The sequence below is a fragment of the Numida meleagris genome, chromosome 5, assembly GCF_002078875.1.
Source record: "Numida meleagris isolate 19003 breed g44 Domestic line chromosome 5, NumMel1.0, whole genome shotgun sequence".
NCBI lineage: Eukaryota > Metazoa > Chordata > Aves > Galliformes > Numididae > Numida > Numida meleagris.
The window spans coordinates 31094232-31121626 of record NC_034413.1 but is presented as its reverse complement, the minus strand read 5'-3'; the positions used below and the strand labels follow the sequence as shown (position 1 = coordinate 31121626).

At 39.0% G+C, this 27395-nt stretch overlaps 2 protein-coding genes across 2 annotated transcripts in view; one reads left to right on the top strand and one right to left on the bottom strand.

Moving 5' to 3' along the window:
* Positions 1-4686, bottom strand: part of LRRTM3 (leucine rich repeat transmembrane neuronal 3) — an 81540-nt gene extending 76854 nt beyond the window's left edge. The window contains exons 1-2 of the mRNA XM_021399185.1: positions 4124-4686; positions 2274-3805 (exon numbers count right to left, since the gene is read on the bottom strand). Coding sequence (XP_021254860.1) covers positions 2274-3805; positions 4124-4127 — 1536 coding nt within the window. The 5' untranslated portion in view covers positions 4128-4686. The remainder of the gene's footprint in view (positions 1-2273; positions 3806-4123) is intronic.
* Positions 1-27395, top strand: part of CTNNA3 (catenin alpha 3) — a 460862-nt gene that overhangs the window by 203187 nt on the left and 230280 nt on the right. The gene's annotated exons all lie outside the window — the stretch shown is intronic.

The window sequence follows — 27395 nt, the reverse complement described above, 5'->3', positions numbered from 1 at the left end:
ATATGAATTTGATTTTTTTCTGAGTATTGAGGTAGGTATAACAAGGAATTAAAGAGACTTTGTAAGTCAAACTCAGCTATTCACAACTCATTCACAATCACAATATATTAAGAAATTTTAGAATATGTATTGAATACTATTAAATAACAAATTCTAAATTAATCATATGATTTTTTTAATGTAGTCAGCACTTCCCAAAGTCAAGAATAGCAGGACTTTCTGTTACATATTTCTGTGTTTGTGTATATACATATATTTCTGTGAATGAACATATGTATGTTTGGGGCCTAATTCTTTTTGTTTTGGTACTGCCTAGTATTAGTCACCACTGCTTTCAGTAGCAAGTTTTAAGCTACAATTCAGGTTAAAAATTACAGTCTGCTCAGTGCTGCTAAAACATCTCAAGCACTTCCTTTATTAAATGTTCAGCATGCTCTTTTTATTGAATAAAATGAGGTCTCAGTGTTGCAGGGTTCAGTATAGTCTCAAGCTTCTACTCTTAGTTATTTCCTCTCTACAGTCCTTGAAAATGAGACTGGTTTCATTATATGATAAAACAAGCAACAATAACACTACCCCCACAAAACCCTAATACCAATCAAGTGTATTAGTTCTTTTAAAGAAATGATTCATAGCTTTGTTTTCATTGTATCTAGTGCATTTCAAGGTGATTGGCTGTGATTATTATTTTTCTAGTAAAAATTCAATAGAACATCCTGCTAAGGTTTTGCTTTAATCTGCTGCAGTGAAACTGCTTAGTAGAAATATTCCCTTCCAAGTGATTGAAGATGTGCAGTTTACTAAGCCAAATCAAGTTACAAAATAATTACTAACTCTACTCCTATACGGGTGCTGCTGTATTATTTCAAGAATGAAAGAAAACATCTGTGTTCAAAAGACCATCAAAATACATAGAATATATCATTATTTTTTCAAATATGGGGGATGTTACATTTTAAGCAATTGAGGAAAACAAAAAAGCATTTGGAGAGAGGAAAGGGAGAAGCTGGGTTACAAATCTGTATTTTGTCCAAAACAAGTGATGAATGACTTCACATTAAAATTGAGTATCTGAATTCTTGTGATGTCATCAGGGTTTTGGTAAGAGAGAAAATTTGTCACTGATTTCTTTAAGGATTTTTGGATGCAGTGTTCTTAGATCAGTGAGTTACAAATTTTCTCTGAAAGCTCTTTTGCAGTTGCTGTTTTTCTAAAATGTACACTGTTTGGCTTTGATTGCAATGAAGCTTTGTTTATTTATTAGAGAGACAGTGTGCAAAACACATCACAAAACCCTAACAAGCCCAGCAAATAGAAAGAAATAGAAGAAAATGGCAGATTTAATTGTTTCCTCAGCTACATTAATATCTTTGACAGTCTTGAAAAGAGAATTTCTAATGAGCACTTGTACAAATGTGTGCAGGAAGTGGTGTTGCTTTTGCTACTGCACATTTCAGTTCCTCTAATTGCATCAATAAGGAATTTCTGCTCCTCACTTAATGAATGCCTTTTGACTACTTTCTGAAAGGCAACTGGGTGTAAGGGATAAACACTGGCACCTTTTGTATGAAGTCACATAAACAGGTTTCAATTAGTAGTTATCAGCCATAGGAAAAACTATTATAATGCAGTAGAATAAACCCCATTCTACAGTTTTTATTTTTAAATTTATATTAATCCTAGTTTGCTTTCCACTTTGCTTTTGGTTTGATGACTCAAGCTTGAGACTGTTTTTTTTTAATATGTCATGTGTTGGGCAGAAATCAGGCAGTTTTTCAGAGCTGCTCCTGCACCATCTCTTGACTCAGAAAAATCAGAATTCCTATGATGCTACAGTACCTTAGCTCGAAAAGCGAGTTTCAGAGCATGGGCTGGGAAGGTAGCTGGGTTTCTTTTTTTTTTTTTTTTCCCCTTCATTGTTGTCATTTTTCTCCCTGAACAGAAGCACACTCACTGCAGGTGCAGTGGATTAGTTATGAAAGAAGTTTTCTATTTAAAAACAAGCAAGACTTTAATGAAATCAGCAGAGGATTTGTACAATAGGTATTGTATTAAACCAGAGCTCAGACTTCACATTGATTGCAGTATTTAAATTTCAATGAGTTGATTATGTATGAGAGTAAAATGACCAGTATTATGAATGTACAAAATAAGTGACATGGAAGAGCTGTGCCAGAAAAGTGAGAAAAACGTTCCCTTTATAGTCCCTAGAGTTCAATAAAGCACCACTATTTCCCAGCTTTTAAAAGCTCTTTTATCACAATGGTTCATACCTCGCATTCCCTGGAGCCTGATTTGTTATACGTGCAGGGTCCTGCTCCATTCAGCAGCATCTCACTGGTCTCAGTGTTGGTAGGTTTGTAATCTACATAAAATTCCTGTGTGCTTGGAGTCATTTGCTTCAGTGACTGTCTTTTCTTTTTCCTGTGCCTTCGCATGAGAGAGCGCTGCTGCAGCTGCTTCATACTGGCTGGGTAACGCTTCCATGACACATAGATTACCAGCAGGATCACAAGCACAGACAAGAAAAGGGCCACGCTCCCTGCTATGATTTTATGGAAGGAGATGTGTTCTGTGTCGTGCTCAGGTTCAGAGCTTGATTCAGTGGCTCCAATAGTTGGGGGCACAGGGGGCTTGCTGTCGTGTTTAGGCCTGGTAAGTTTTGGTTTAAACGTTGGCTTTGGGAGAGCTCGTGCTAATTCAAACCTTTCCGTGGTACTTTTGCCACAGATGCTGTAGTTTTTCACTGCATCAACAACATTCACCCCCTGCAGCTCTTTTGGGCTGGCACAAATTATTGTGTTTTCCCTCAGCCCTTTAAAACTTTTAAGCCAGTTTACCAGAGAGCAAATGTTTCTGCTGCATTCCCATATATTCCCAGCAAGGCTGATGTCATTGAGGGATATCCAAGAGTCCAAAATTTCTTGACCAATAAATGTGAGCTTGTTTGAATCCAGGTTGAGGCGCTGTAAATTGGGCACACACTGAAAAACACTAGGTCCACTGAAAGCTTCTATTTCATTGCCAGATAAATCAAGCCTTTGTAATGAGCTCCAGGTCCAGGACATAGTTTGTCCTATCACACTGATTTTATTCCACTGTAAATAAAGGTTTTGAAGGCTGACTAGCCTTGGAAAAAGTGCCAGGTTGAGCTTAGAAAATTGATTGTGCTCCAGATGAAGCTCTTTCAGTCTGATCATGCCTGCAAAGACATTTCTTGCTAAACTTCGGATGCGATTATAACCCAGGTCCAACAGTTCAAGGTTTCTACAATCTTGAAATATTCGAACAGGGATGGTTCTTAGGGAATTGGACCGCAAATGTAAACTCAGCAGCTTCCTTAAGCCCCTGAACTGTTCAGATCCCAGAGACTGCAGCTGATTGTATGAGAGATCCAAATTCCGGAGATTTGTCACAGGTCTGAAGGTATTATTAAGAAAATAGGAGATTCTGTTGGAACTCAAGATCAACTCTTTTAGTCTGCGTATTCCATTGAAAGCATTTTCATCAATATTGCTGATGTGGTTATGGTCTAAATAGAGCCAGGTGAGTTGATTAAGACCTTTAAATTGATTGTATTTTAGTTTTTGGAGGCTGTTATATCGAAGGGACAAACCTAAACAACCAGCAGATATACTTGAGGGAATCTCCTGCAATTTCTGAGATTCACAATATACCATTTTGCCTTCACACCTACAGCCCTTAGGGCATCCTCGTTCAGCAGAAGAAAGCATTGTCAGTAATACAGTAGGGGCTATTACCAGAGCTACAGCTGATCCGCTCAGTAGCCTAATTACATTGAAACCTGGAAATAAAAACAACTTAGAAAAGTTATCCCCCCCACACATCAGTCATTTCTTTCAATCATGCTAAAATCTTTATTTCAACATTCATTTAAAAATCCCTAGCTTGTCTCAACTACTTTTCACATTGTTTTCTTTACTCAGATTTTCTTAAAGAATGCCTTTATAAATACTGAAAAAACAGTTGGGTAAAAGGTGTAACCCCTAAGTAATTTAACTGTAACCACAAATCACATAAAGGTAAGTCTATGGAGTAATTAAAGCAGAGGCTATGCAGTGACTATGAATTGTATATTAAAAAAATAACATGAAAAACATACCCATCCTTTGTGTTGTTCAAAGGTCGTCCTTAGGTCTTTTGTTTTTTGCTTAGTGTGCCACAAGCATGGCAGCCCCTGTCAGCTGCACTGTAGTGAGTCAGGGCTCGCTGACACCCAGGAAGAAAAATTGGACCCCTTGGGAGATGGACCGATTTTGGAACATTATTCTTTGCCAGCCATGCAGAACACTCCAAGAATAAATCAATCCCAACACAGCATTCGCAGCAAAATGTCAAATTCTTCCTAGGTAATAGGCTCTTCATGGATGTTACGTTTTTGCATCTTTATAGTTAGGAACCTGGCTCTTAAAATTTCTCTTTATAAGAAAGCATTTTAGATTCCTCCAAGCACCATTTAGCTATCTGAATTCACACATCTGTATTCCATAGCACAGCAGTTCCCTTACTTAGTACCCGATCCGGCTAGGAAGCTGCTTTGTAGCATAGAAGGTAGAATAAGCCCGTACAACGAACAAGCTCTGCTCACTTCTGCGTACTGTCATTCTGAAAGCTCCGTCCGACTGTTGCTTTGGTTTCAGTGAATGCAGTCTTATGTAAAGCTGCCCCCAGTGGTGAAGAATATTATGGGCATGTGCAGAAATGTCTTCCTTTTATCTTGCAAATGAGTAAGCTCTGCTGGGAAAAGAGTGATTGTTCTGAGTGACTAATAGGAGCAGACTGGTCAGCTTCAATGTAAATTAGTGAGGTATGCTGAAATATCCAAATCCTCTTAGCCTCTTTTACTGTTTCTGAAAGCTGTTTTGCATCCTTGAACTTAATTGCTCTGTATGCACGGCTGAGACTTTTGTCTGAAAGGCTAACATGACATTTGTAGGACACAGATACAAATTTCCAGTCCTAAGGGTTGGTTTTTTTTTGTTTTTTTTTTTTCCCCTCACAGCATTAGACAAGCTCACAAGACTTCTTTGCAATAACTCACGATTTTTTTAGTGAAGTATCAGCCCCTCAGTGTGTCTCTTATGAAGCATTTCAGTGGGGACACTATACTTTACAACATGAAAAATGTTTCGGACCTGACATTTTGCCTTTTTACTTTTTTCTCATCTGTTAAAAGGCATAATGCCAGGAGGTTAGAAGAGAGTGTTGTGCTCATTTATTTCCCAACTTGCTGTCACTTTGTTCTACAGCACAAACACTTCAAACATAGGCTTCCATAATCCTTGCAACATGGGGAGTAAGCAGCTTGGTGTGTTACCTTAATCAGGTGAATTGTTTTTACTGTAGGTTATGTCACGGGTAAAATTTTATGTGAAGGTGAAGTATGCAGAATTCTTTTACGTGTGTGACTCTGGGCAGTCACAAAGAGCCTTTTTCTCTTTCCTTTCCCTTTACTTTGTTTGCTGTGTGCTGTAGAGAAAGGACACATCCTCTTAACTGGGCAGAGCAATAGTAAGGTGGCATTATAGCAAATGCACCATGTTAGCACTCTTCCTTCACCAAGAAATCTGCAATCAGAGATGATGATGGAGAAGTATAAAGTCAAAGCTCTCTGTTATGCTAGAACATGCAAAAGCCTGAAGTGTGCTACTCATTAAAAGGGGAGTACGGATTATACTCCCTCAGGTAAAACCAGACAGCTCTAAGAACTGCTGTTCCTCACTGAGGAGCCTTACTCCTTGGAAAAATGTGCTTTGGATTTTGAGCATTGAAGAATTTAAAAGAAGGTGAAACCTAAATTTTTCCATGCTTTAAAATGCTAGCATTGCCTAGTACTTAGTCTGTGAATGACTTCAGGCTTAGAGCAACCACACTAGAGAGTTAATGCACCTACCTATAGTGACTAAATTAGGAGCACATTTGCCCCTGACTAATAACAACTGTGACCTTTTTTCATGTTATCAGTCAAAACTACTTACCTGTATGAAGCCCCACCATGAGAAAATTCTCCACTGTGGCTCAGTTTTGTGGAGTTGTAAAGGGTTAATTCTTAATATATCATGATCTCCCATTGTCAACACAGCATGTCTTTAGCTGTTGAATCTGCTCTCTAGGGTTGGGAAGCCAGTGAAAAAATGCAGGATGTGCTGGGCACTGTGATAGTCTGGGGAGCTGTTTGGCTGGCAGGAGTATCATGTGCCTGTCCTGATGTGCTTATTATAGGTTTTCCATCACTGCCTTGAGGTCTATATGTACTTGATGGAGCAGGACTGGCATCTCTGGAAGACAATTCAGGCCTTCAGTAAGCCAGTTTGTCTCCTGGACCTGCCACTCTTCCTCTTCTGACAGAAGAGGATGCCTGTGACAAGTGAGCTCTTTACTGAAAAGGCTCAGGTTCCTAAACGGGGTAAAATTAAGTCTGAATCTTTATCTGGTTCAAACATAGTGTGTAAAGCCTCAGATACCTTCCAAATTCTTTCTCAGTAAGAGTTGGTACAACTTACTGTACTAACTCAGCCTGATCCTTTTCAGACTTTGATAGTTCTCTGGCTTTTCCTCCTTTGTCTTCTTTCTGTATCTTCATCATGGAATTAACAAGTAATTTCTCTGCCACCATGAGTCAGCAGAGCTTTAGTAGCTTTTCCAGGGTTTTAATAATTGCCAATACAGTGGACAAATATGAAGGAACAGCCACTCTTTTACTGTGAGTTATTTTCATTTTTCTGAAAGGGGTGAGAATCAAGAGATGAACAGAGAGAGCATCAAATCTGTATTAATGGATTGCCAAATTCAATTTTCTTTACTGAGATCCTTTTTGAATTACACAAGCAGGAAAAGTGCCAGTGTCTGATAAACAGTTTTTTAAAATTACATTTCTGTATCTTCATGCAGTTGAATGGTTTCTTTTCAAACAGCTGAAATAAAGCTGCTCCCAGTATGAACCATTTCTAGCAGACTTTCAGCACATATTATAAACTATGAAAAATAAGGATTTAAGTTGAAGCTGCATTTTAGATAAGAAGATACCTTTTGTAAGGGATCTAACCTTTTCCTTGTATCAAATACAGTTTATATATCCCTGCAACCCCACTGCATTTCCTTCTAACTCATGCCACTAGGGAAAAAGAAGTCGAGGCCAAACTAGTTAATGTTTCTTATGGATAAGCTAGTTTTAATATCACAACTTCCACTAAAAATTATGAGTTTGTTACAGGATTGGTGTGAATTTAACTTAGACTCCATGTGAGTTTGTGTCAGCTGCTGTAGTCACAGAAGTTTTAAGTTCACCGCTCTGTGCCAACGCTAGGCAGAAATGCCTGCTGTACTGAAGTAGCAGTTCAAAGTCACAGAATCACAGAATCGTAGATGCCACATACCTTATTAGTTTTTAGCTGTATGCTTCCATAATCACTTCTGACTTGTTTTCCTGGACTTTCTCTGAGGGTAAAAATGACATACATAAATATATATATATATATATATATAAACAGATATGTTGTTAAACATGTCTTAATGTTTATACAGGTAAAAAGCCAGTGTTGGATGGAGCCTATGATGAACACATGGTTTTCTTGATCAACGTGACAGACAAATTAAACTCAAAGATGTTTTAAAATGCTGTGGTATCCCAAGGTAGAGATGGCTCAGATTTTTTTCTTGATGCTAAAATTTCAGTAGACTATCTATCTGAATATTGTTCTATACGAATTTGCTCACTGCCAGCCTTTGGAGTAATTTGCTTTAATTTAATTTCATGTTTGGTTTTGGTTTTGCTTGTTTAGTTAAATCTGAGTATATTTTCTTTTTACATTCATTCTGTCTGTGGTCTTTCTGCCCTGCCACAACACGCCTCTGAAAAGCTAATTACTTCCTAACCTGAATTGTAGCCAGAATAGCAAAGCTTCAAACAAAAGATCACATTCACTGTGAAAGCTAGTACCTCCACAGAGCTGGTGTGGAATCGAACACATTACAAAAGAGCAGGTGAAAGAGCAGATCTTACATTTGTCAGGGTCATAAGGAGGCACCTGAAGTGACTGCATATGCATCTTTGCTGTGGACATTTGGAAAGGAGGGATGACAGAATTGCCGTACTCCAGGAGGATGAGGACTGAAGGGTGCAGGGAAGAAATGTAAACTTCTTGAAGTTTAAGCAAACAGCAGTTAGCAGCAGTTAGTGGGATTCTATGTGAATCAACAGTCAAAAGCCTTCCTCTGTTCGGTTACTCGCTTCTCTTTGCCTTCCTCAAGACCTTTCATGCTCACTCTTTAAAATACAGTTCTTGCATACTTATTGTTGTAACTGAGTTTTTTTTTTTTTTTAAGAAATGTTTCAGTGTTTGTTTCTTCCGTAAGAAATTCATTCAGAAAACCAATATGATCCTTTTTAGACACAGTGTTTAATGTTCTTAATGCACAGAGTGTAGGCTTCTGGATGCAGTGTTTTTCTGTTTGTAGATAGAGCTCCTGGGTCTAGGAGTGCCTTTTTGTGTGTATGTTCCTTTGGGGAATTGCAGATAACGAGTGCTGCGCTGTGTTCTTTTCGGGTTTATGAAGGTGCAAAGTATGTCTTTCCCTCAACTTTATTTCACTATAGAGAAACCAGGAATCAGCTGGGTTAGCAATTGTAACTTGTTCTAAAGGGTACTTTGGTGTGCTATCACTGTATAATTAAGAGTAGATAAATCTAATAAAATGTTTGCAATTTTTGAGCCAGTGATTAAATGAACCTGGTGTTCTGTGTGGATCAGATTAGAGCTGGAGAAGTATAACTCCCAGGGTAAATATCAGAGCGTGGGAAGACAGAGGGAAACTCAGAAGGATGCAGGATTTGTCAAAGATGAACTTAAGGAAAAGGAAGTGTGGGAAAGGGAAGGTCAGGGAACACGCAGTACAAGGAGACTGGGGTAACAAAGTATGCTGGAGAAACAAAGAAGAGAGCTGAGAGGAGGATCAGTCTTGTCCCAGAAGTTTGTCAGTACTGACCTAAAGGACCATTGTGGTAGATGGAAGATGCAGGATGTAGATAAATGAAAGCATCTCCTGTGTTAAGCTGGGGGAAGATCTGAAACTCAGTAAGAGCCATGCCTCCTTTCTAGGAGTCAGCAACATCTCTATAACATCTGATTGCTTGTAGAAGACATCAGGAACTCACCTGTCAGTTTGGGTATGCCGGGAGAATCTCCTTAGTGCCACGGTTTACAGGGCAACACAGGCTGTCACTTTCCTCAGGTACAGTTACACGCTGTTGAATAGTAAAGCTTTTCCAGCTGTGTAATTTTGTTGAAATCTAGGCATTATGGATACGTCACAGAGGCCTCTGATCATGAAGGATGTGGAGCTGTTGGAGCAGGTGCATAGGAGGGCCACCAAGATGATGAGGGGGCTGGAGAACCTCTCCCATGAAGAGAGATTGAGGGAGACCTCATTGCAACCTTCCAGTACTGAAGGGAGCTTACAAGTAGGAGGGGGACTGACTTTTTTACGCGATCAGATAGCGGTAGAACAAGAGGGAATGGAGAATCTCTCCTCCGAAAGAGGAGAGATTTAGGTTAGGTGTTAGGATGGGGCACTATTAGTGAGGTATTGGAACAGATTGCCCAGGAAAGTTGTAGATTACTCATTCCTGGAGGCATTCAAAGTCAGGCTGGATTGTGCCCTGGACAGCCTGATCTAGTGATTGGCAACCCTGCCCATGGCAGGGGTTTGGATCTAGGTCTTTAAGGTCATAGAATCCTTAGAGTTGGAAGGGCCTTTAAAGATCATCTAGTCCAGCTCCCCTGCAATGAGCAGAGACATCCACAGCGAGATCAGCTTGCCCAGGGCCTGATCCAGCCTGGTCTTGAAAGTCTCCAGGGACAGGGCATCAACCACATCACTTGGCAACCTGTTCCAGTGCCGCACCACCCTCACTGTAAAAGACTTTTTCCTTATATCCAACCTAAATCTCCCCTTGTTAAGTTTGAAACCATTTCCCTCTTGTTCTATGACAATAGACCCTGCTAAAGAGTCTGTCCCCTTCTTTCCCTTAGCTCCCCTTTAGATACTGAAAGGCCACTATCAGGTCACCTCGCAGCCTTCTCTGCTCAGGGCTGAACAGTCCCAGCTCTCTCAGCCTGTCCTCGTAGGAGAGGTGTTCCATCCCTTGGATCATTTCTGTGGCCCTCCTCTGGACATGCTCCAGCAGGTCCATGTCTCTCCTGTACTGAGGACTCCACACCTGGACGCAGTACTCCAGGTGAGGCCTTACCAGCACAGAATAGAGGGGCAGGATCACCTGCTGGCCACGCTTCACTGGATGCAGCCCAGGGTACGGTTGGCTTTCTGGGCTGTGAGGGCACATTGCTGGCTCATGTCCAGCTTGCCATCTACCAGCACCTCCACATTTTCGGCAGGTCTACGCTCAATCCTTTCATCCCCTAGCTTATATTGGTAGTGGATGTTGCCTTGACCCTGGTGCAAGACCTTGCATTTGGATTTGTTGAACCTCATGAGGTTCTCCTGATCTCAGTGCTCAAGCCTGTCTAGGTCCCTCTGGATGGCATCCCGTCCCTCTGCTAGCACTCTGCCCCTTTAATTTAGCTATGGTATCCCATACCTTATCATGGGAAGGCTGACTATCCTCCCTGTCCCCCTGCGCACCTAGTTTAAAGCCCTCCTAATGAGCCCTGCTAGCTTTTCCCCAACGACCGTTCTCCCCATTTGAGAAAGGCAAACCCCATCGAGTGCCCACAAACCTGCTGCCATGTAGGCCATTTGGTTGTCAAAAAAACCAAAGTTCCGGTGACAACCACAAAGCGAAATATTTAAAGATAAAATCCTTTGATTTGTTTTCGTGTCCTTATCCACTACAGGAGGCAGAGAAGAAAAGATGATCTGTGCATTCAATTTCTTTAGCCATCGTCCCAAGGCTCTGAAGACCGTTTTGGTAGCCCTTGACCCACATGTCACTGCTTCATCTCTCCCTATATGGAAAATCAGTAAGGGGTTGTGGTCTGTTGGCTTTGGTAGTTTCCTGGTGACATCCCTCACCTGAGCCCCAGGAAGACAGCAGACTTCTCTAAAGAGAAGGTCTGCTTGGCATATTGGAGGTTCAGTTCCCTGTAGGGAGGAATCACCTACAACTAATACCCACCTCTTCTTCTTCAATGATGTAGTCTTGATGTTGGGGAAAGGCTTTTCCTGGTTTGATTTTGCTTGTTGGTCTAGTCTGAGTGCTCTGTTATCACTCATAGATGGACCTTCCACATCCAGGGCCTCACACCTGTTGTAGAGAGGCGTCTGGGGTGGTGCAGCAGGCAAGGAGGATTTTCGTTCTCAGCTTCTAGCACAGACTTGCCTCCATTCACTCCTTTTCTTTGTGTTCTTGCCTCCAGCATTGCAAGTTTTTTCCTGAACCTGATGTGATACAGATTGCCTTAGGTTTTGTGTTTTTTCCTTTGAAATAACCTGTCTGTGCATGGGTGAACTGTGGTTCCCTGCTCCTTCTTTTTGTCCCCATGACACTTTTTAATCTATTTCATCCTGTAGCCTTGCAATGAGGGAGAGCAGATCATCTACTTGCTCAGACCTCACACAGCTGTTCTGACTGCTGCCTCACAAAGCCAGTGAAAGGCTCATGCACACTGCACAGCCAGAGGTCTGGACAGCTACCTGGTTGCCTCTGAATTCAGTCAGGGTTGTAATATCCTTCCTGACAGGGGCAGATACCCTTGCTCTCTTTTGGGTGGATACCACAATTAAGTCTCACTCTTTGGGTGGTTATTGTGACTGGTCCCCTCCAATCTTTTCCATTCTATGATATAATTTGTCCCAGGCTAAATTATGCTGCATACGAGCCTACCACTTTTGTTCATGGTATCCAGTAGGTACTTGTTTTGGATGCTGTCATAACTCCTGTATCCTTAAGGAGGAAGTGGACACTGATTTTTTTTTTTCCCCCTATGATTTTGAATCAGTTTGAAAGCATGGAGCCAGTCCTTCAGTCCCATCATCTTGAGGCACAAGCACATGAGATGCAAAGCTATTTATTTGCTCTCTGAAATTGGTAGGTGGTGCTTCTGTTTCAGTGGGTGTAGTGTGTCATTGAGGCCTGTCCTCCAGCAGATTGGTGGAAAGAGAGTATGAGTGGAAGAAGCTAAAGGTAAATGATGATCAATGAAGGAAAGGAAATGAATTACATCTTACTCATAGCGCTAGCTTAATCCCACAGAACATGAATGCTACAAGCCCTGATGAATAATAAATGCCTTAGAGATGTGAAAGTGCAAAATGAAAGATGTCCTCAGTGGCCTCTGTTTGCAATTCTGCCTGTAGTGTTTTGTGAAGATGCCAGGCAGGTTAAAATAAACCCCCACTCCTTGCAATTGTTTCCTACTCTATTGGGAACTGATAGGCTATTACCTGAAGGCAGTCTACTGTTATACCGTCCCAGCAGCACACACACGTTTTGTAACCTAAAGCATTCAGAATGTCTTACATGTCACCATGAGGTAGGTTTGCCTATGAGATATAATTTGTTCTCCGAGGGATATCTGACTTCTACCTTTCTATGAGAATTACTGCGTAGGTAGTGAATTTATTTTCTGAGGAGCCAAATTAACAAAGGAATCATGTAGAAAAGTTTTGCTTATGCAGAACTCCAGTAGTGATTGGGACATGGAGCAGGTGGCATTGTGTAACTGAATTCAAGCAGATTTGCAGCCTTGTCCCAGAAACGTGACATTCTTGGAGCAGCTCAGTGCTGCCCTATGAAGAGTCAGGGGTGATAAAGAGCACAACACGAACCTGTGGGAATCTCAAGGCTCTGTTTGATATCACATACTGCTCCAGGCTCTTATCAGCTGAAGAGTATATGACTTTGCCAAGATGGCTGTGGTTGGTAAGCCACGAGGAGGAGTTTAGGTCTTTATTTTATTCTCCAGCAAGCCCTAGACCTTTGCAGTCTTTAGTATTAATGCATAGGTAAAAACCTCAAGATTAGCCTTTCCTCTTCATGCCTTTCCCATAGCCATTCCTCCTTAATTCCTACCCCATATAAGCTTCTTTAAGACATGGATATCGTTGAGTTGCTCAGCATAGACTGCATATACTTAGGTATTTTGGAATTTCAGACATGTTCCTTATTACACATTTAACTAGTTGCTCCTTGGCCCTCTAGATGAAGCTGCCTTGGTATCTCATTATGTGCTGAAGCTGAGAAATTACTGATGTTATCAGGTCAGCATATGTTGGCTGCTGTGGTTCTTTGACTTCTAGAATAAGGCAGCTGGCAAGAACTTTGATTATAGGAAAGCCAAGAAGACAGCTTCTTCTCAAAAACCTCAAAAAAATCTCTTAACTTGCTTCCCAAACTGCAGCTTAAACCCTAATTTTCCTTAGATCTCAGTATCTTCATTGATGAGAATGACAGTAACACGCAATTATTCTGGTAATTGATCAGCATAGTAGATTACTTCCTTTACTTTTTTTATCTGACAATAGTTATTTTTAAACATATGTCTTTTCTTTCAGTTAAGTTACCTATCCATTTTTGGACCTCCAACACAAGTAATTCCATATCTATTGTCATTTTTATTACTTGCTTTGGGTATGATTTATTCTTGATGCTTTTTTTTTGTGCTGGAATAGCAAAATTTCTTTTGAGGACAAAATAGGCTGATAGGGCTGTCAAGTTCACTGTAGGAATTTTTTTAGATGTTGCAAGCATTTCAATTTGAAAACAATCAAAATCTACTTAAAAATACCTTTAATTTCGCATATATAAATTGTGAAGGGCAGCTAACATAATTCATTGAAATGAAAAGAGAAATGTATACATAGCATTTCTTAGGGTCAGTCCCAGATTAGTGAATAAGATAATTATTCTTTCTAGGTAGAGCTACTTTCTAGTTTTTAGTTATATTACTGCTCTTTGCTGCAAAGAAGCATACAGGTATAAACAATTAAGGGTGCAGAATATCTTGATTTCACTTGACCTGCTGAAATACTCTAAAATAATTTCCAGTTTCTCTTTTCACTTGCTTATGCATGAAAAACTGGACAAAGAAGCATCCCAGCTTACCTCTCTGAGTACTTGTGCTTGGACTCAGTTGTGGTATTCAGAGGTTCTGGCTTTCAAATCCAAAGATGATCAGAATGGTGTGTTATTGTACAGCATTAGTAACATTTTGAAGAGAAAACTAAACATGGCAGTTGAACATATTTGCAACTGAAAGAGAAAAACATGAACAAAATTAAGAAGCATATAATTATGTTCATTCACACTGTGACTGGCATAAAAATGATTTATTCCTAATGGTTATAGTTGCTTGCTTAGTCACTTCCTTCCCTGGCTTCAGCCTAAATCTGTTTTCTGCTATTTTCCTGCAAAAAATATTTCTTCTCTGTCTCATCAAAAGTTGCATATTTCTGTAATCTTAATAATTCAATCAAGTCCTTTTCAATTAAGCAAGCTACAGCAGATTACAGATATTCCAGCTGTGGTAGCTGGTGCTCCTGAGAAAGATCAAGCATCTTAATTACACTGACAGTCATGCTTAGTTAACCAGCCTGTTTTCTGCTTCAAATTAGTCGTAGAGGTCGCTCTTCTCTGCCCAGTAAGGGCATGAGAACTTTCTGGTTAAAAAAGTAAAGAGGTGAATTGTGGTAGGTATCTTTTGACTAGCTATTCCATTCTGTATTTGCCATTCTTACTCTTTTCCCAGTGGTATGTCTGGCAAATGGCTTTACAGAAAACAGATGTGATTTACATGACTTATTAGTTCATCTTTTCAGGCCATGTCTACCCAATAAAATTATATTAAATGAAATGTGATTAAGTAAAAAATAAAGAAACAAACAAATCTCATCATGTTCATGTGGTTTACAGAAAAAGCAACAGACTTCCTATGTAATTGTTCAAAACAAAAAATCTTGGTTACTATAGATTTTTTCTTTTTTTTTTCTGTGACAGTGTAATCCATTGTTTCTTAAAACTAACAATGTCTTTTTATCCAGTGGACAGACCAACAAATAAATTATGTGATCAAGTCAAAGGAACTCAAATGCTATACATGACATTTTTCTGCTGCATCACACTGTAAAGCAATAAATATCTGCAGTGTTAATTTCTGACTGACCAGTTTTGAAAAGTGATGCAGACACAGGGAGAAAGAGAGGAAGCTGACATGGATCGGAGAATTAGCTTTTACCCTTTTCTCCTCTTTCTTGCAACAGTAGTTGATAGACACATTGTACTTTTTGCATGCTGTAGCTTCTGCAATTTGTAAATCCTTCAGTCCAGTCTACTCTATCTCCTAAGTAGCTAAGAAGCTTAAAAAACACACCTTTATCTCCAACAGCTTAGTTGCATATGGAAAAGTTTAGAAAGCAAGAAATGCTGACAGTCAGAACCAAGTGGAAGTTCTGATCAGCTCACATAGTGGAGACACGGGAGAGATGAATCTGAGTGAGTCACTGGCTCTGTTTCTGCATCCCAGGTGACCCTAAATGCCAAAAGGAATCAGGACAAAATACAAAAGGCATGTAAACATGAGCTTAGTTTCAAAATCAATTATACTGTCTTCAGGCATAAAGGGTATAAGAATATCTCCATCCATTTCCTACAGGGTTCATCTTTTGTCATGAACAGATGACAGCCAAATCTCTTCTTTATGCATTACAAAAATCCCAGTTTACTGATTTGATCCTAAAGCATGTTTGTCATCATTTGTCATTTGGTGAAACTGAAATCCAGATCGTAAACAGATGTGTACCAATATAATTAACACAGCAAAAATACTTGTGAGTTTTTTGAGCTGTCTTGAGCCCTCTCCTATGTTCCTTTCTAAGACTATGAGCTCCTAGGACAGTAATGTACTTAGTTTTTTTTTCCTCCATATATGACTAAAAGAGACCCTAATCTTAGTTTACCAGTGTAAACATTACTAATCTGACACACAGAACAGTCATGAATAGAATGATGAAAATATGTTTTGTCTGCAATTGGTAGGAAAGTTAGAAAAGAAAGACCATTCAGGGGAAGCTAAATATTCATTTGATTTTTCTTTTCTTCATCACAATGCATCATTTCAGCTGTGTAGTTTAGTTTGTACTATCTCTGTGGGATCCCTTTTGTGGTGATGTTCTTTGGTGCTTTTTGTAATTGACATAGGGTAGGAAAAAGTAAGAGTAGAACTGATGGGTTTTAGGAAGAAAAAGATACTGTAAGGCCATGTTATTGAATAAGAACTGCCTCCTATGAAGATCTTTGCAGTTTCATTTGAAATACCTAGTAGTTGCCACACTGAGATAGAAAGTTGGAACATACCTTATCCACACAGCAATTTCAGTGTTCTTCTCTATGTGATTTAAAGTCAAGTGGAAATATACTGTTAGAAAGAAGTGAACTATAAATGAATAGAAGTCTTGAAGAAAACCACTGTATTCAAAACTCTCCAAAAAGAAAACTAGAAATATCTTTGAATATGTTTGCTTCTTACATAAATACCATGGTATCTATGTAAGATATTGTTGTTCAAAGAAATAATGTTTTAAATAAGCTGATAATTCGTATGTTCATGTAAAGATCAGTGTTTAGCATTCTATCCTTTTGTACAGAAAGATACATGAGAGAAACACAAGAGTGGAAGTGCCAGGTTCTGCAACAGTTGAACTACTAGACTTGCTTTTGCAAGTCTTTTTCCTTGATTTTGATAATAACAAAGTCTTATCCAAAGCCAGGTTTATAATAGGTTTCCAGTATCAGTTACTACTCTGGTCATTTGTATTTGTGTACCGATTTCACATCTGCTTGTGAAGATTTTTGTACTATTAGAGAGAACGGTACTTTTGTACTGCCCGTTACTGACATTGTGGGAATGAACATAGTGCTGCTAAACTTCTGACTTGGATCCATTTAAAAAGGTTATTGTAAATTAAAGCAGGGATGCTGAGAAAGAGAAAATTCCTGCATGTTTTTTCACAGTCAAATGTCTGAAGCGATGACAGTATTAATTATTGTCAAGTGAAAGTGGCTCATTTGCAGAATTTCAGTGGGAGAATTTTCTCCATCGGCACATTAATCTATCTTTTTTTCAATATTTAATCCCATATCTTATCATAAACTAATAATACAAGAAGCACCCAAGAGATTAAAGGGGGAGCTGCTGATCCTGTAAGTCCCACAAAATTAGCCTCTCAAATGTTTAACATATCATTTAATGAATCTGCTAGATGACATTCTTTCTGTTCTATTTTGACAGCTACTTGATGGCTATTATATACCGTTTTATTTTTATTTATCTACAGCATTTGTGTTCTTTGCTGTGATACCTTCCATTGCTATTTACTTGGTATTATTTACTTCAGGCTACTTGTAGCAAAAAATGTATGTAAACAGTACAAATCCTGTATGCCTCACTGTGCTTAGAATATATGTAGGCTACTCCAAAAGTAATGCCACATGTTTGTTTCTATGGAAAGTAGAACAGATACGAAGAGCACAATAACACTATTTGATAGAGCAAATTCTCAGCTACAAAACACTATTTTTCAGCATAGGCACCACTATCAGCTATGAATTTTCACCAATGATGAACAAGATCTGCATGCTGCACTCGTAAAAATCTGTGAGGCCATCTGGAATGTGGCTTGTCTTTCACACTGATGTCACCGCTGCTGAAATGCACCACCCACTGCTTCACTGTGCTGACATCCACTGTCTGGTCTCCATAAATGTTCAGTGAGTGTTGATGAATGTCAGTGGGTGCAATTTTTTCTGCATGAAGGGGTTCAGTTACACACTTTTGCTTCATATGCACTTCATGTCAGATACCCTTTTGTCAGAGTGCTGCCATCAGTTACATGGCAACAACATTTAATGGAATATTGGTGGGAAGGTTCAACCTCTGCTGCCATGACACCAACATCTGCCTCTGATGTTGTGAGCTGACAGAATAAAATATGAGGCATTACATTTGGAGCAGCCCTCATATTTCAAAAAGTGTGCTTTGCATGTTGACAGCCTGTTACCCTTTGCTAGTGTTTGTCTTCTTTTTTATGCACAGTTTGTGCGGGGCCATGCGTTACTTCCTTGTCAGAGGCTGGCTGAGAGAGTTACCTGTGTCAATAGTTATTTTCCACAGTTCAACACAACATCAGTCTGCAGCAGAAAAGGAATCTGCTTTGTTTCAGTCCCCATTATTTCCATTGTTGTTATTCAACAAAGTTAGAATATATGCATGAAACAATTTATGAAATCATTAGGGTGCTTTTCATGTTCATGCACAAAAATGGCATTAAAAGCTGTGGACAGTTAGACTAATCATTTTAAGGAATTATATACTACTTAAACATTTCCGAGTGTGCCAGTCAATAGGTGTATGAGTGAGGCAGATAGGGATGTGTATATCAGAACAGTGTTATCCTTCAGCACATAGTTTTGGAATTTCTTTTGGAGGTCGTTATTAGGATCTTAATGATGAGTTTCACAATTTAACAATTGCTGGTAGTATGTTTTGCTGATTATGTTTCCTGTGGAATTAATCACTGCCCTTATTTGTATATAATCTGAGCTTTATGTGATTAGAATAAAGGTCAGAGGTAAATATTTTATGTACTTTCACCGTTTGGAAGGTTTTACACCTGATATTCAAGGCAATTCCTCTATCATAATTTATACTAAGATTCCACATATGCATTTTTAATTTAAACATTCATATCTGGCAGACACTGAGAGTATGTGTTAGACATGCTTGTGTGGGCTTTAGATAATGTTTTCAGAAGATTTGTATAATCCAAAATTGAAGTGATTTGTTGACTTTGGAGTCCAAGATAATCTGCAGGAATTATTGCTGGTTTTGAAAACAACCTGTTGATCACACATTGATACTTTCAATGACAGCAATGTCTGGAGCTCATAAAAAAGTGCTGTTGCTTCTGAGTTTTGTCATGATTTAATGGAATAAGTTTTGGCATTCATCAGCCAGCCATACTGGCCTCCTATTGTCCTTAACTTCCTCAATAAAGGACATTATTTAATGTAAAGAAAATGCTGGATAAACGTCTCTGTGAAAAGAAGGCTACCTTCATAAGATAAGTGTTATGTAAATGATGCACAGCTAAAATTTGTTTGGCTCTGGTTGTCACAGGAGGTATACACCATTCAGTCTAAATACCGATTTTCATGGCATGAAAAATGTTTTTCTGTTCTAAGTAGCTGTCCCTCATACCAATGCATGTCTTCATTTAGGGGAAGGGAGCTACACTGTAACATTGTGTCTTCCATTTGCATCTTAATTAACTTTGAACTGAAGTAGATAACTTATTTGACATTCTAAACGGGAGCTTTTGTGTCCAGTTATTCATGATTAGTATTCCATGGGGAAAGAGGCTGAGATAATGAGATTTTCACCACCTTGTGAAGAGTCCCTCAGGTACTGGTTAAAAGTCTCACTTGCAAAGTTCATTTCTGCTAAGTAGCAGCCTGATCTAGTAACCCTGCCCATGGCAGGGGGGTTGGAACGAGAAGATCTTTAAGGTCCCATCCAACCTAGGCCATTCTATGATTCTATGAATATAGGATGTCATGTTTCACCATTCTCGGCTCCTCCTTAGATCTGCAATTAAAGGTTAGTTTAAGCCATGCAGATTCATCTACTTTACACTGAAGTAGGTAGTTTATGTGAGTCTGCATGTTTGAATACTCTGTTCACTGGTACCATATTGTAAGGTGTCAGCTTTTAGGTTCGGCACAGCTTGGTAACAGTGGTATTCTGCTACGATTTGAAGAGTTTCCTGTCTCTCTATTGTTCCTTTTGTATGGTCCTTTTGTCCATACAGAAATCCAAGTTGAATCACTTTCTAATGCTTAAAGAAGTAAATAGACATCAATTTGACATTTATAGGAATTTTACTATAGAAGATGAGAGGTGTTTTGATTTTCGTGAAGATTGTTGCAGGATGATAGTGCACTGGACACAGAGTACAAGGAAAATGTGACAATCCTATTATCAAAATTCTTGTAATTCCTGAGTAATCACAGCTGAAACAATAAGAAAGTATTCTGAAGATATCTGCCTGCACTCACAGTGTAACTCCAGTTGGTTCGAACTCTGTGTAGGTAAACAATTTTGTGCAACTTCCAAGCCAACTTTAGTGGTGTTCCTGAGTTGTTCCCAAACTGAAAGCTTCCGTGCACACAGCTGGAAAGGAACGGAAGTTATTACAGAAACAAGCACCACAGCTGGAAAAATTAATGTAGAATTTTTTAAGATAATATAACGTTCATGAAAATTCAGTGCACTTTTCTCTATAACGCATTTCCAGTGACTCAGATCACTTGTTTCAGTTGAACCAAATAACTGTTATTACATGAGACAAAGCAAAGCAGTATATTTACTGCTGTATCTAATAGCTTTATCTCAGTCTATGGTATAAAGTTATACTTACTAGATTAATAGAATACTTAAGAAGAAGTTTATAGGTGTTTGTTAAGCAAATTTCTAATTGTAATGTCTAACTTTTAACCTGTTAACAGGTTAAAAAAAAAAATTACTTAAAGCATATTCTTAGGCGTTCCTTGAAATCTCTTCAGGATCCATTCCTCATTCAGGAAACACAAATGAAAATAAAAACGTGCTTGAAGTCCAGCAGATAATTATAGTAAATAGATAAAAATGTATCAATTTTATTAATTCAAACCTAGTCTAACCACAAGGAATGCTGCTATTCTCATATCGTCCATTGAAAACAAATAAATACAATCAAACAAGAACAAAAAAAATGCAACAACAAAAAACCCCTGATTTGTTAGTTAGCTGCTGACCGTGCATGTTTCCACCCTATGAGATGAAGGTTTCTTTTCTATTTTCTTTCCATAGGACAGTATCTTATTTTGCTGCCCAGCTGTTTGCTATTGTATGACAGCCAACCCTACCCTTACCGTCCTTGAATTGGGAATAGCTTCTCTAATCCTATAATATAGCTTTATTTCTTACTCTCTTTGGAGTAATAAATACTTACTCCAGTAGAGTATACTTACTCCAGTGGAGTAATACTTACTCCAGTGGAGGCAGTGTGTTTTACTAATTTAAAATTATTAGAATTTCTCTGCGTATGTAATTCTTTCTCAAAATCTGGAAATCTTTCCTATGTAAGGGCATCCTACTTAGTAAGTAAATAGAATACTGTGTTCCCAGTCCTTTCATTTTTAGCCCTGTAAAAGTCTGGGTTTTTCCCTCCTTCTACTTCAGACTTTGAACAAACAGTAGTTATGTAGCATCTCCTCAGTGCTTATTTTAGTGGCTGAAGAGAAGAGGGATCTGCTGAAATTTGAAATTCAGAGGTTTTTTTTTTCTGACATCAGGGCTTCCTGCTGTCCCAAAGCTGTGTCACTGTGTCACTGCATTATCTCGTCTCTGAGGCTGAGATGCTATCATACCCAGAAAGTCTGTGGAACAAGTAAATCAACAAAAATAAAGGTGAAATGACTGGATTATCAACAAGAAACACTTCTCTCAGAAGAATTTCATTCCTTACATTGATTTATGTTTTGTTCCCTATCTTGCTTTGTTTATTTTGAGCTTTTCATCTAGAGGAGCATGAGCTGTGACTCTACATGCTTTTGGACTGCTCAGAACGTTTGTGCATTTACATAGGAATTCCTGTCTTTTTAATATGAGCTGCTGTTTTAGTAAATTTTTTAATGATTTGTATATTGGAAATAGACAGGGGAAGCTCAACAGGTTTTCAAGGTTGTTTTTTTTCTTTTCATTTTCTGCCCCCCAAAATATTGTTGAAAATTAAGTTTTATTCAATATGATGATTTCCAAACAAGCAGAAAATTGTTTCAGCTTATTTGGAATATGCTGATAATTTGGGAATGTTTAAATAGATATGAATGGAGGGAAATGGGAACATTTAAAATAATTCTCTAAATTTGAAAGTGTTTTCCTTTTTATCTAATGATTTATTTTTTGGATTCTTGCAACAAGATTCAAACCTTCAAACATATTTTATGAATGAAAAACATAGACTGATGCTTTCTTGCAAGTCAATTCAGACTAGATTAATTAGCATTTTAGTAAAAGGATGATTAATTAAACTACTAAATGTATTAATTAAATGATACTGAGTGTATTTATGTAGAACTTAGAGTTTTAGTATATAATGCTGATGTGAAAAGAAGTCTCTAGGCAGAGGCCAGCAAGAAAACTACTTTTCATGGATAATATTGCAGTCTTTTTTAGGTGGGTTATCTGGTTAGACATTTATTGCAATTTATTTATCTCAAGCTTCCAGAAAGTTGAATATCTTTCTTTTTCACTGGTCATTTTTCGAATTAAGTATTCTCTTCATACATATTAAAGAATTCACAAGACTTTCTCAAAACTCTAGGGACTGGAAAGTAAAATTAATTAGGAATCTCCTCAAAGTAGGCTCACAGCTCTTGTTATGTTTGGGCATATGTCTGGATTGGTATCCCTTCTGACATGAGAGACAGACAAATTTATAGTACTGCTGATAGCATTGCTTAGGGGGAAGGATAAATGTTGGAGCCAGAGATTATCCTCTTTGTTAACACTCATTTCTTTGGTCAGAGCAAGAATCAAATAGTAGTTTGAATTAAACCTTGTTGTTACTGTATCAAGCCTCTTTCAGCGGGACTGAGCCCTGTTGTGGTTTAACCCAGCAGGTGGCTCAGCACCACACAGTCATTAGAATCATAGAATCATAGGATTAGCAAGGTTGGAAAAGACCTACAAGATCATCCAGTCCAACCATCCACCTACCACCAATAACTCCACTAAACCATGTCTCTCAACACAACGTGTAAATGTTTCTTGAATACCTCCAGGGACGGTGACTCCACCACCTCCCTGGGCAGCCCATTCCAGTGCCTGACCACTCTTTCAGAAAAGTAGTATTTCCTAATGTCCAGCCTGAATCTCCTCTGGCGCAGCTTGAGGCCATTCCCCCTCGTCCTGTCATTACAAGAGAGAAGAGGCTGACCCCCAGCTCACTACAACCTCCCTTCGGTAGTTATAGAAAGCGATAAGGTCTCCCCTGAGCCTCGTCTTCTGCAGACTGAACAATCCCAGCTCCCTCAGCCGCTCCTCATAAGGCCTGTGCTCCAGACCCCTCACCAGCTTCGTCGCCCTCCTCTGAACACGCTTCAGGGCCTCAATGTCTTTCTTGCAGTGAGGGGCCCAAAACTAGACACAGTACTCGAGGTGCAGCCTCACCAGTGCTGAGTACAGAGGAACAATGACTTCCCTACTCCTACTGGCAGCACTATTTCTGATACAAGCCAGGATGCCATTGGCCTTCTTGGACACCTGGGCACACTGCTGGCTCATGCACAGCTGAGTGTCGACCAATACCCCCAGGTCCCTTTCCTCCACACAGTCTTCTAGCCACTCTGCCCCGAGCCTGTAGCGTTGCCTGGGGTTGTTGCGGCCAAAGTGCAGGACCCGGCACTTGGTCTTGTTGAACCTCATCCCATTGGCTTCAGCCCAGCGATCCATTCACTCACACCCCCCTTCCCAGTGAGATGGAGGAGAGAATCGGGAAAAAAAGTAGAACTTGTGGATTGAGATAAAACCAGTTCCTAAGACAGAGAGAAGGAAAAGGATAATAGTTGTAACGATATATATGTAAGTATATATTGCAAGTGATGTACAAGCTGTTGCTCACCAACGCTGAGCAATGCCCATCTAGTTCCTGTGAGCACCAGAAGAGATCAGTGAACTCCCACCCTCTTCAAAACTCCTTGCGCTTGATATCCTATGGTATGGAATATCCCTTTGCCCAGTTTAACTCAGTTGTTGTAATTCTGTTCCCTCCAAGCGCCTTGGCTGAGAATGGCCTTGGCTCTGTACGACACTACTTAGCAGCAACTATAAACATCGGTGTGTTATCAGCATTGTTTTACTCCTTCAACCAAAACATAGCACCATACCAGGCACTCCAAAGAAAACAATTACTAAAGAAGAGTTTCATTGTTTATGGAGATTTCATATATGGAAGTAGTTGGGTTAGGGTCATAGAAAGATTAGAAATGTCTGTGGTTTAGTGTAAACAGTACCAGCAGAGTGAGGTCCCATCCAAAGAAAAGTTTATTTTACCTATGCTAGTATTAATTTATCTTCATATTAAATTTGAGCGTCTATGGCCAAAGAATTTTTGTGTAATTGCCATAATTTCATCAAGAAAGGCAATAGCAAGTTAAACTCAGAAGTGATGTATGTTATTATCTGCCTGTTTTCCTATGTTGGAATTTCCAGAATGTTCTAATCACATAAACATGTTTTGAAGGGTAAAAAAATAAAGAACAGCTTTGGTTTAAGGCACAGAATGGTTAATACTCCTTTCCTTATTTTTTCTCTTCCAAATAAAACTCCCACCACTTCACTGTTGCCATGCAATACATTTTATTTTGTGTTTTTTTTTTCCCTCCTTTTACTGATGAATCATTGAGATTAAGAATTTCTTTACTGCACTTTTAAAATTTCTGTTGATTTATTTTTTGCAGTTGTTATTCTGAGGGGTGCTTGAAGCAGTCTAAATTTTTCCACCTCAGTAACTCAGTCTGAGAGCTATGCAGATTTTCTAGAGTGAATTTAATTTAAAGAAATGTAAGTTTAAAAAATCTTGCAAAATGACTTTCTTCCCCCCCCTCCCTGCCTTCTCCCACCGCAAGATGAACCAAATGGATGTATTTGCTATTGAGCTTGGATGAATATTGGGGAAAATTTCCATGCAATATTCATTCCTCCACCAAGTTCTAAAATATTTTCTTTTCTTTGTCCCTACGATCTCACTAGGGAAGATTTTTTTATGTATAATCGTAGTCTGGGATGGAACTTTTGAAAGTTGTTCCTTCTTTCCTATTCTTCCCCATACAGAATCTTAGAAGAATCATTTAGGTTGAAAAAAAATGTCAAGATCATCAAGTCCAACCATCTAGCTGACAAAGAAGTTAAACGGGTGTTTTGTATTTATTGTTGGTACCTATTTTCTTAGGGGAAAGGTCTTATTTATATCTTCATCCAAATGTTTCTTTCTTGCTTACAACACCATTAGTAAACCATGAGGAAATTAGTAAACTTTTGGAGCATGTTTTGTAAATAAAAAGGAACAGCGCATTTTGAATTGGAAGGGACAAGTGTCATGAAGTCCAACTTCTGACTCCACACAGGACTATCTAAACATTAAACCATATGTCTAGAGTGTTATCCAAATGCTTCTTGAACTCTGGCAAGCTTGGTGTCATAAACACTGCCCTGGTGAGCCTGTTCCATTGTCCAACCACCCTCTGGTGAAGAACCTTTTCCTAACATCCAGTCTCACCCTCTCCTGGCCAGCTCCATGCCATCTCCTCAGGTCCTGTTGCTGTCACCAGAGAGCAGAGATCAGTGCCTGCCTCTCTGCTCTCCCGAAGACGAAGCTGCAGGCTGTGGAGAGGTTACCCTTCTCTAGTTAAACAAAACAAATGACCTTGGCTGCTCCTCTGTAAGTCTTGCCCCCAGAGACTTATGTCCCCCAACAGTCCAAAAAAATCCCACAAACTCAAATGCATGATTGAAGGACTTGACCAGCTGTGATGAAAGAGGGATCAAAGGAAGGTGACTAGTGTAAATGGAGTGCTGGATTGTAGTTATTGTGGGATTAGAGTAGAAGAACACGCATCCAGATACTCTGAGAGCAAGGTAGAGATTGAGATTACGGCATGGGGTAGCAAGAGGATGGGAGAAAGGAAAGAGAAATGAGGTCACTGGATCTAGAGGGAATTTTGGGTAGCAAAGACCTCTGAAAGTGAAAACCCAACTGTAAGTATATAATCCTTTCCTTAGCACATGGAATTCATGATTGCTTTAATTATAATCAAATTTTAATGAAGAAGCCCAGGTCTTGTAAATGAGAAACTGAAAAACTTAGGGCAGAAGGAATAGAAGGAACTCTGTGAGACAGAAGGGGAAGTCCTTGAAAGGATTACAATTGCAGCAGATCTGCAGTGGGAACCAGGCAGGAAAGGTTAAGAGAATTCTTGATTATTAGAACAGGAAAACAAGAGTTTATGGGAAATTAAAGTGGGTTTGGAATGAGGGACAGATTGCAGAAAATACAGTCTGCTCATTTTTAACTAAGACTTTTTCAGGTAGTGGCACTAATACAGGGCTGCTTGTATACTTCCTTAAAGGCTCATGGGACTCCACAATGTTCTTTCTGTTTGGCATACACCTACAGGATCTCTGGTATTTTAATATAAGGATTTTCCATTGTTAGACTATTACTAGGGTCCATACAGTACTAAAGCTTACTCTCCCTATTGGGTACCCTAGACATCTACTTGATCCTTTGGGTTTCACTGCCTCGACATGAATAAAAAATATACAGCTGATAAGGACTAATACTAACAGTAATGCAGTTACATCATATTTGTTCTAGTTTATAAGTGGAAAGGTGTCATCTCATAGGGATTAATTTCTTTCTGTATTCATGCACTTGAATACATTAGATGAGGAAGTTTAAATACTTGCTACAAGGAACCAGTAATGGCAGAAGCTCTACTTCCATGCAGTCCAAACCCAGCTGTGAGTTCTGTTGGCAGACATTTGACCAACTCCAAAAATTTGGTAATTTAATGTTCTGTACAGAATTTATTCTGACCTCCACGGCAGTGACAGTGGACAGTATACAGAAGGGGTTAAATTCAGTCCTAGGAATTAATAATCTGTCTGAGAAAAAGACATGGCAAGTGTTTCTTTTCATTAGATTGGAGGAGTAGAAGGAATGATAGTTTGTTTCATAACTGTGACTGAATAGGCTAATTTCCTGTACAGCTTGATGGTTTGACATTATTGAACCATACTGGCTGTATTGGAAAGTAGAGAGTAATTGCTGCCATTAGTAAACTGATTATATGAAGCCATCATAACAAACAAAAAGTATCACCATTAAGCTTCAGTGCTGTTAGAGTAATGGTGCTTCAGTTTCACAGCATTTTGTACACTGATAAATCCACCAGCTTTTACAGGAAGGATGAGCCTTAGCACAGATGAGAGAAGTGTATTAGACCACTGACAGTCAATAATTAGACACAGAAAGAGGGAAACTTGACTGTACTTTGGATTTTGGACTTAGTACCTTTACATATTTTACACAAACATTTGTCCGCATTCTGTGATGGAAATTTCTTGAGATTTTGAAGTAGGTAAATATTTAGTAGTGGTGCTATTAAACAGGGTGTTTTTTTTTTTAATCAGAGTTACAATGAAAGGCCCATTTATTTCTCCATCCTCTCTGTTTTACTTAATGATGCCTTCTGAAGGTGTTACATTTTTTTCCATATTGAGTAGGGAACATGTCTCCACAAGGCCCTCTGTAGTCAC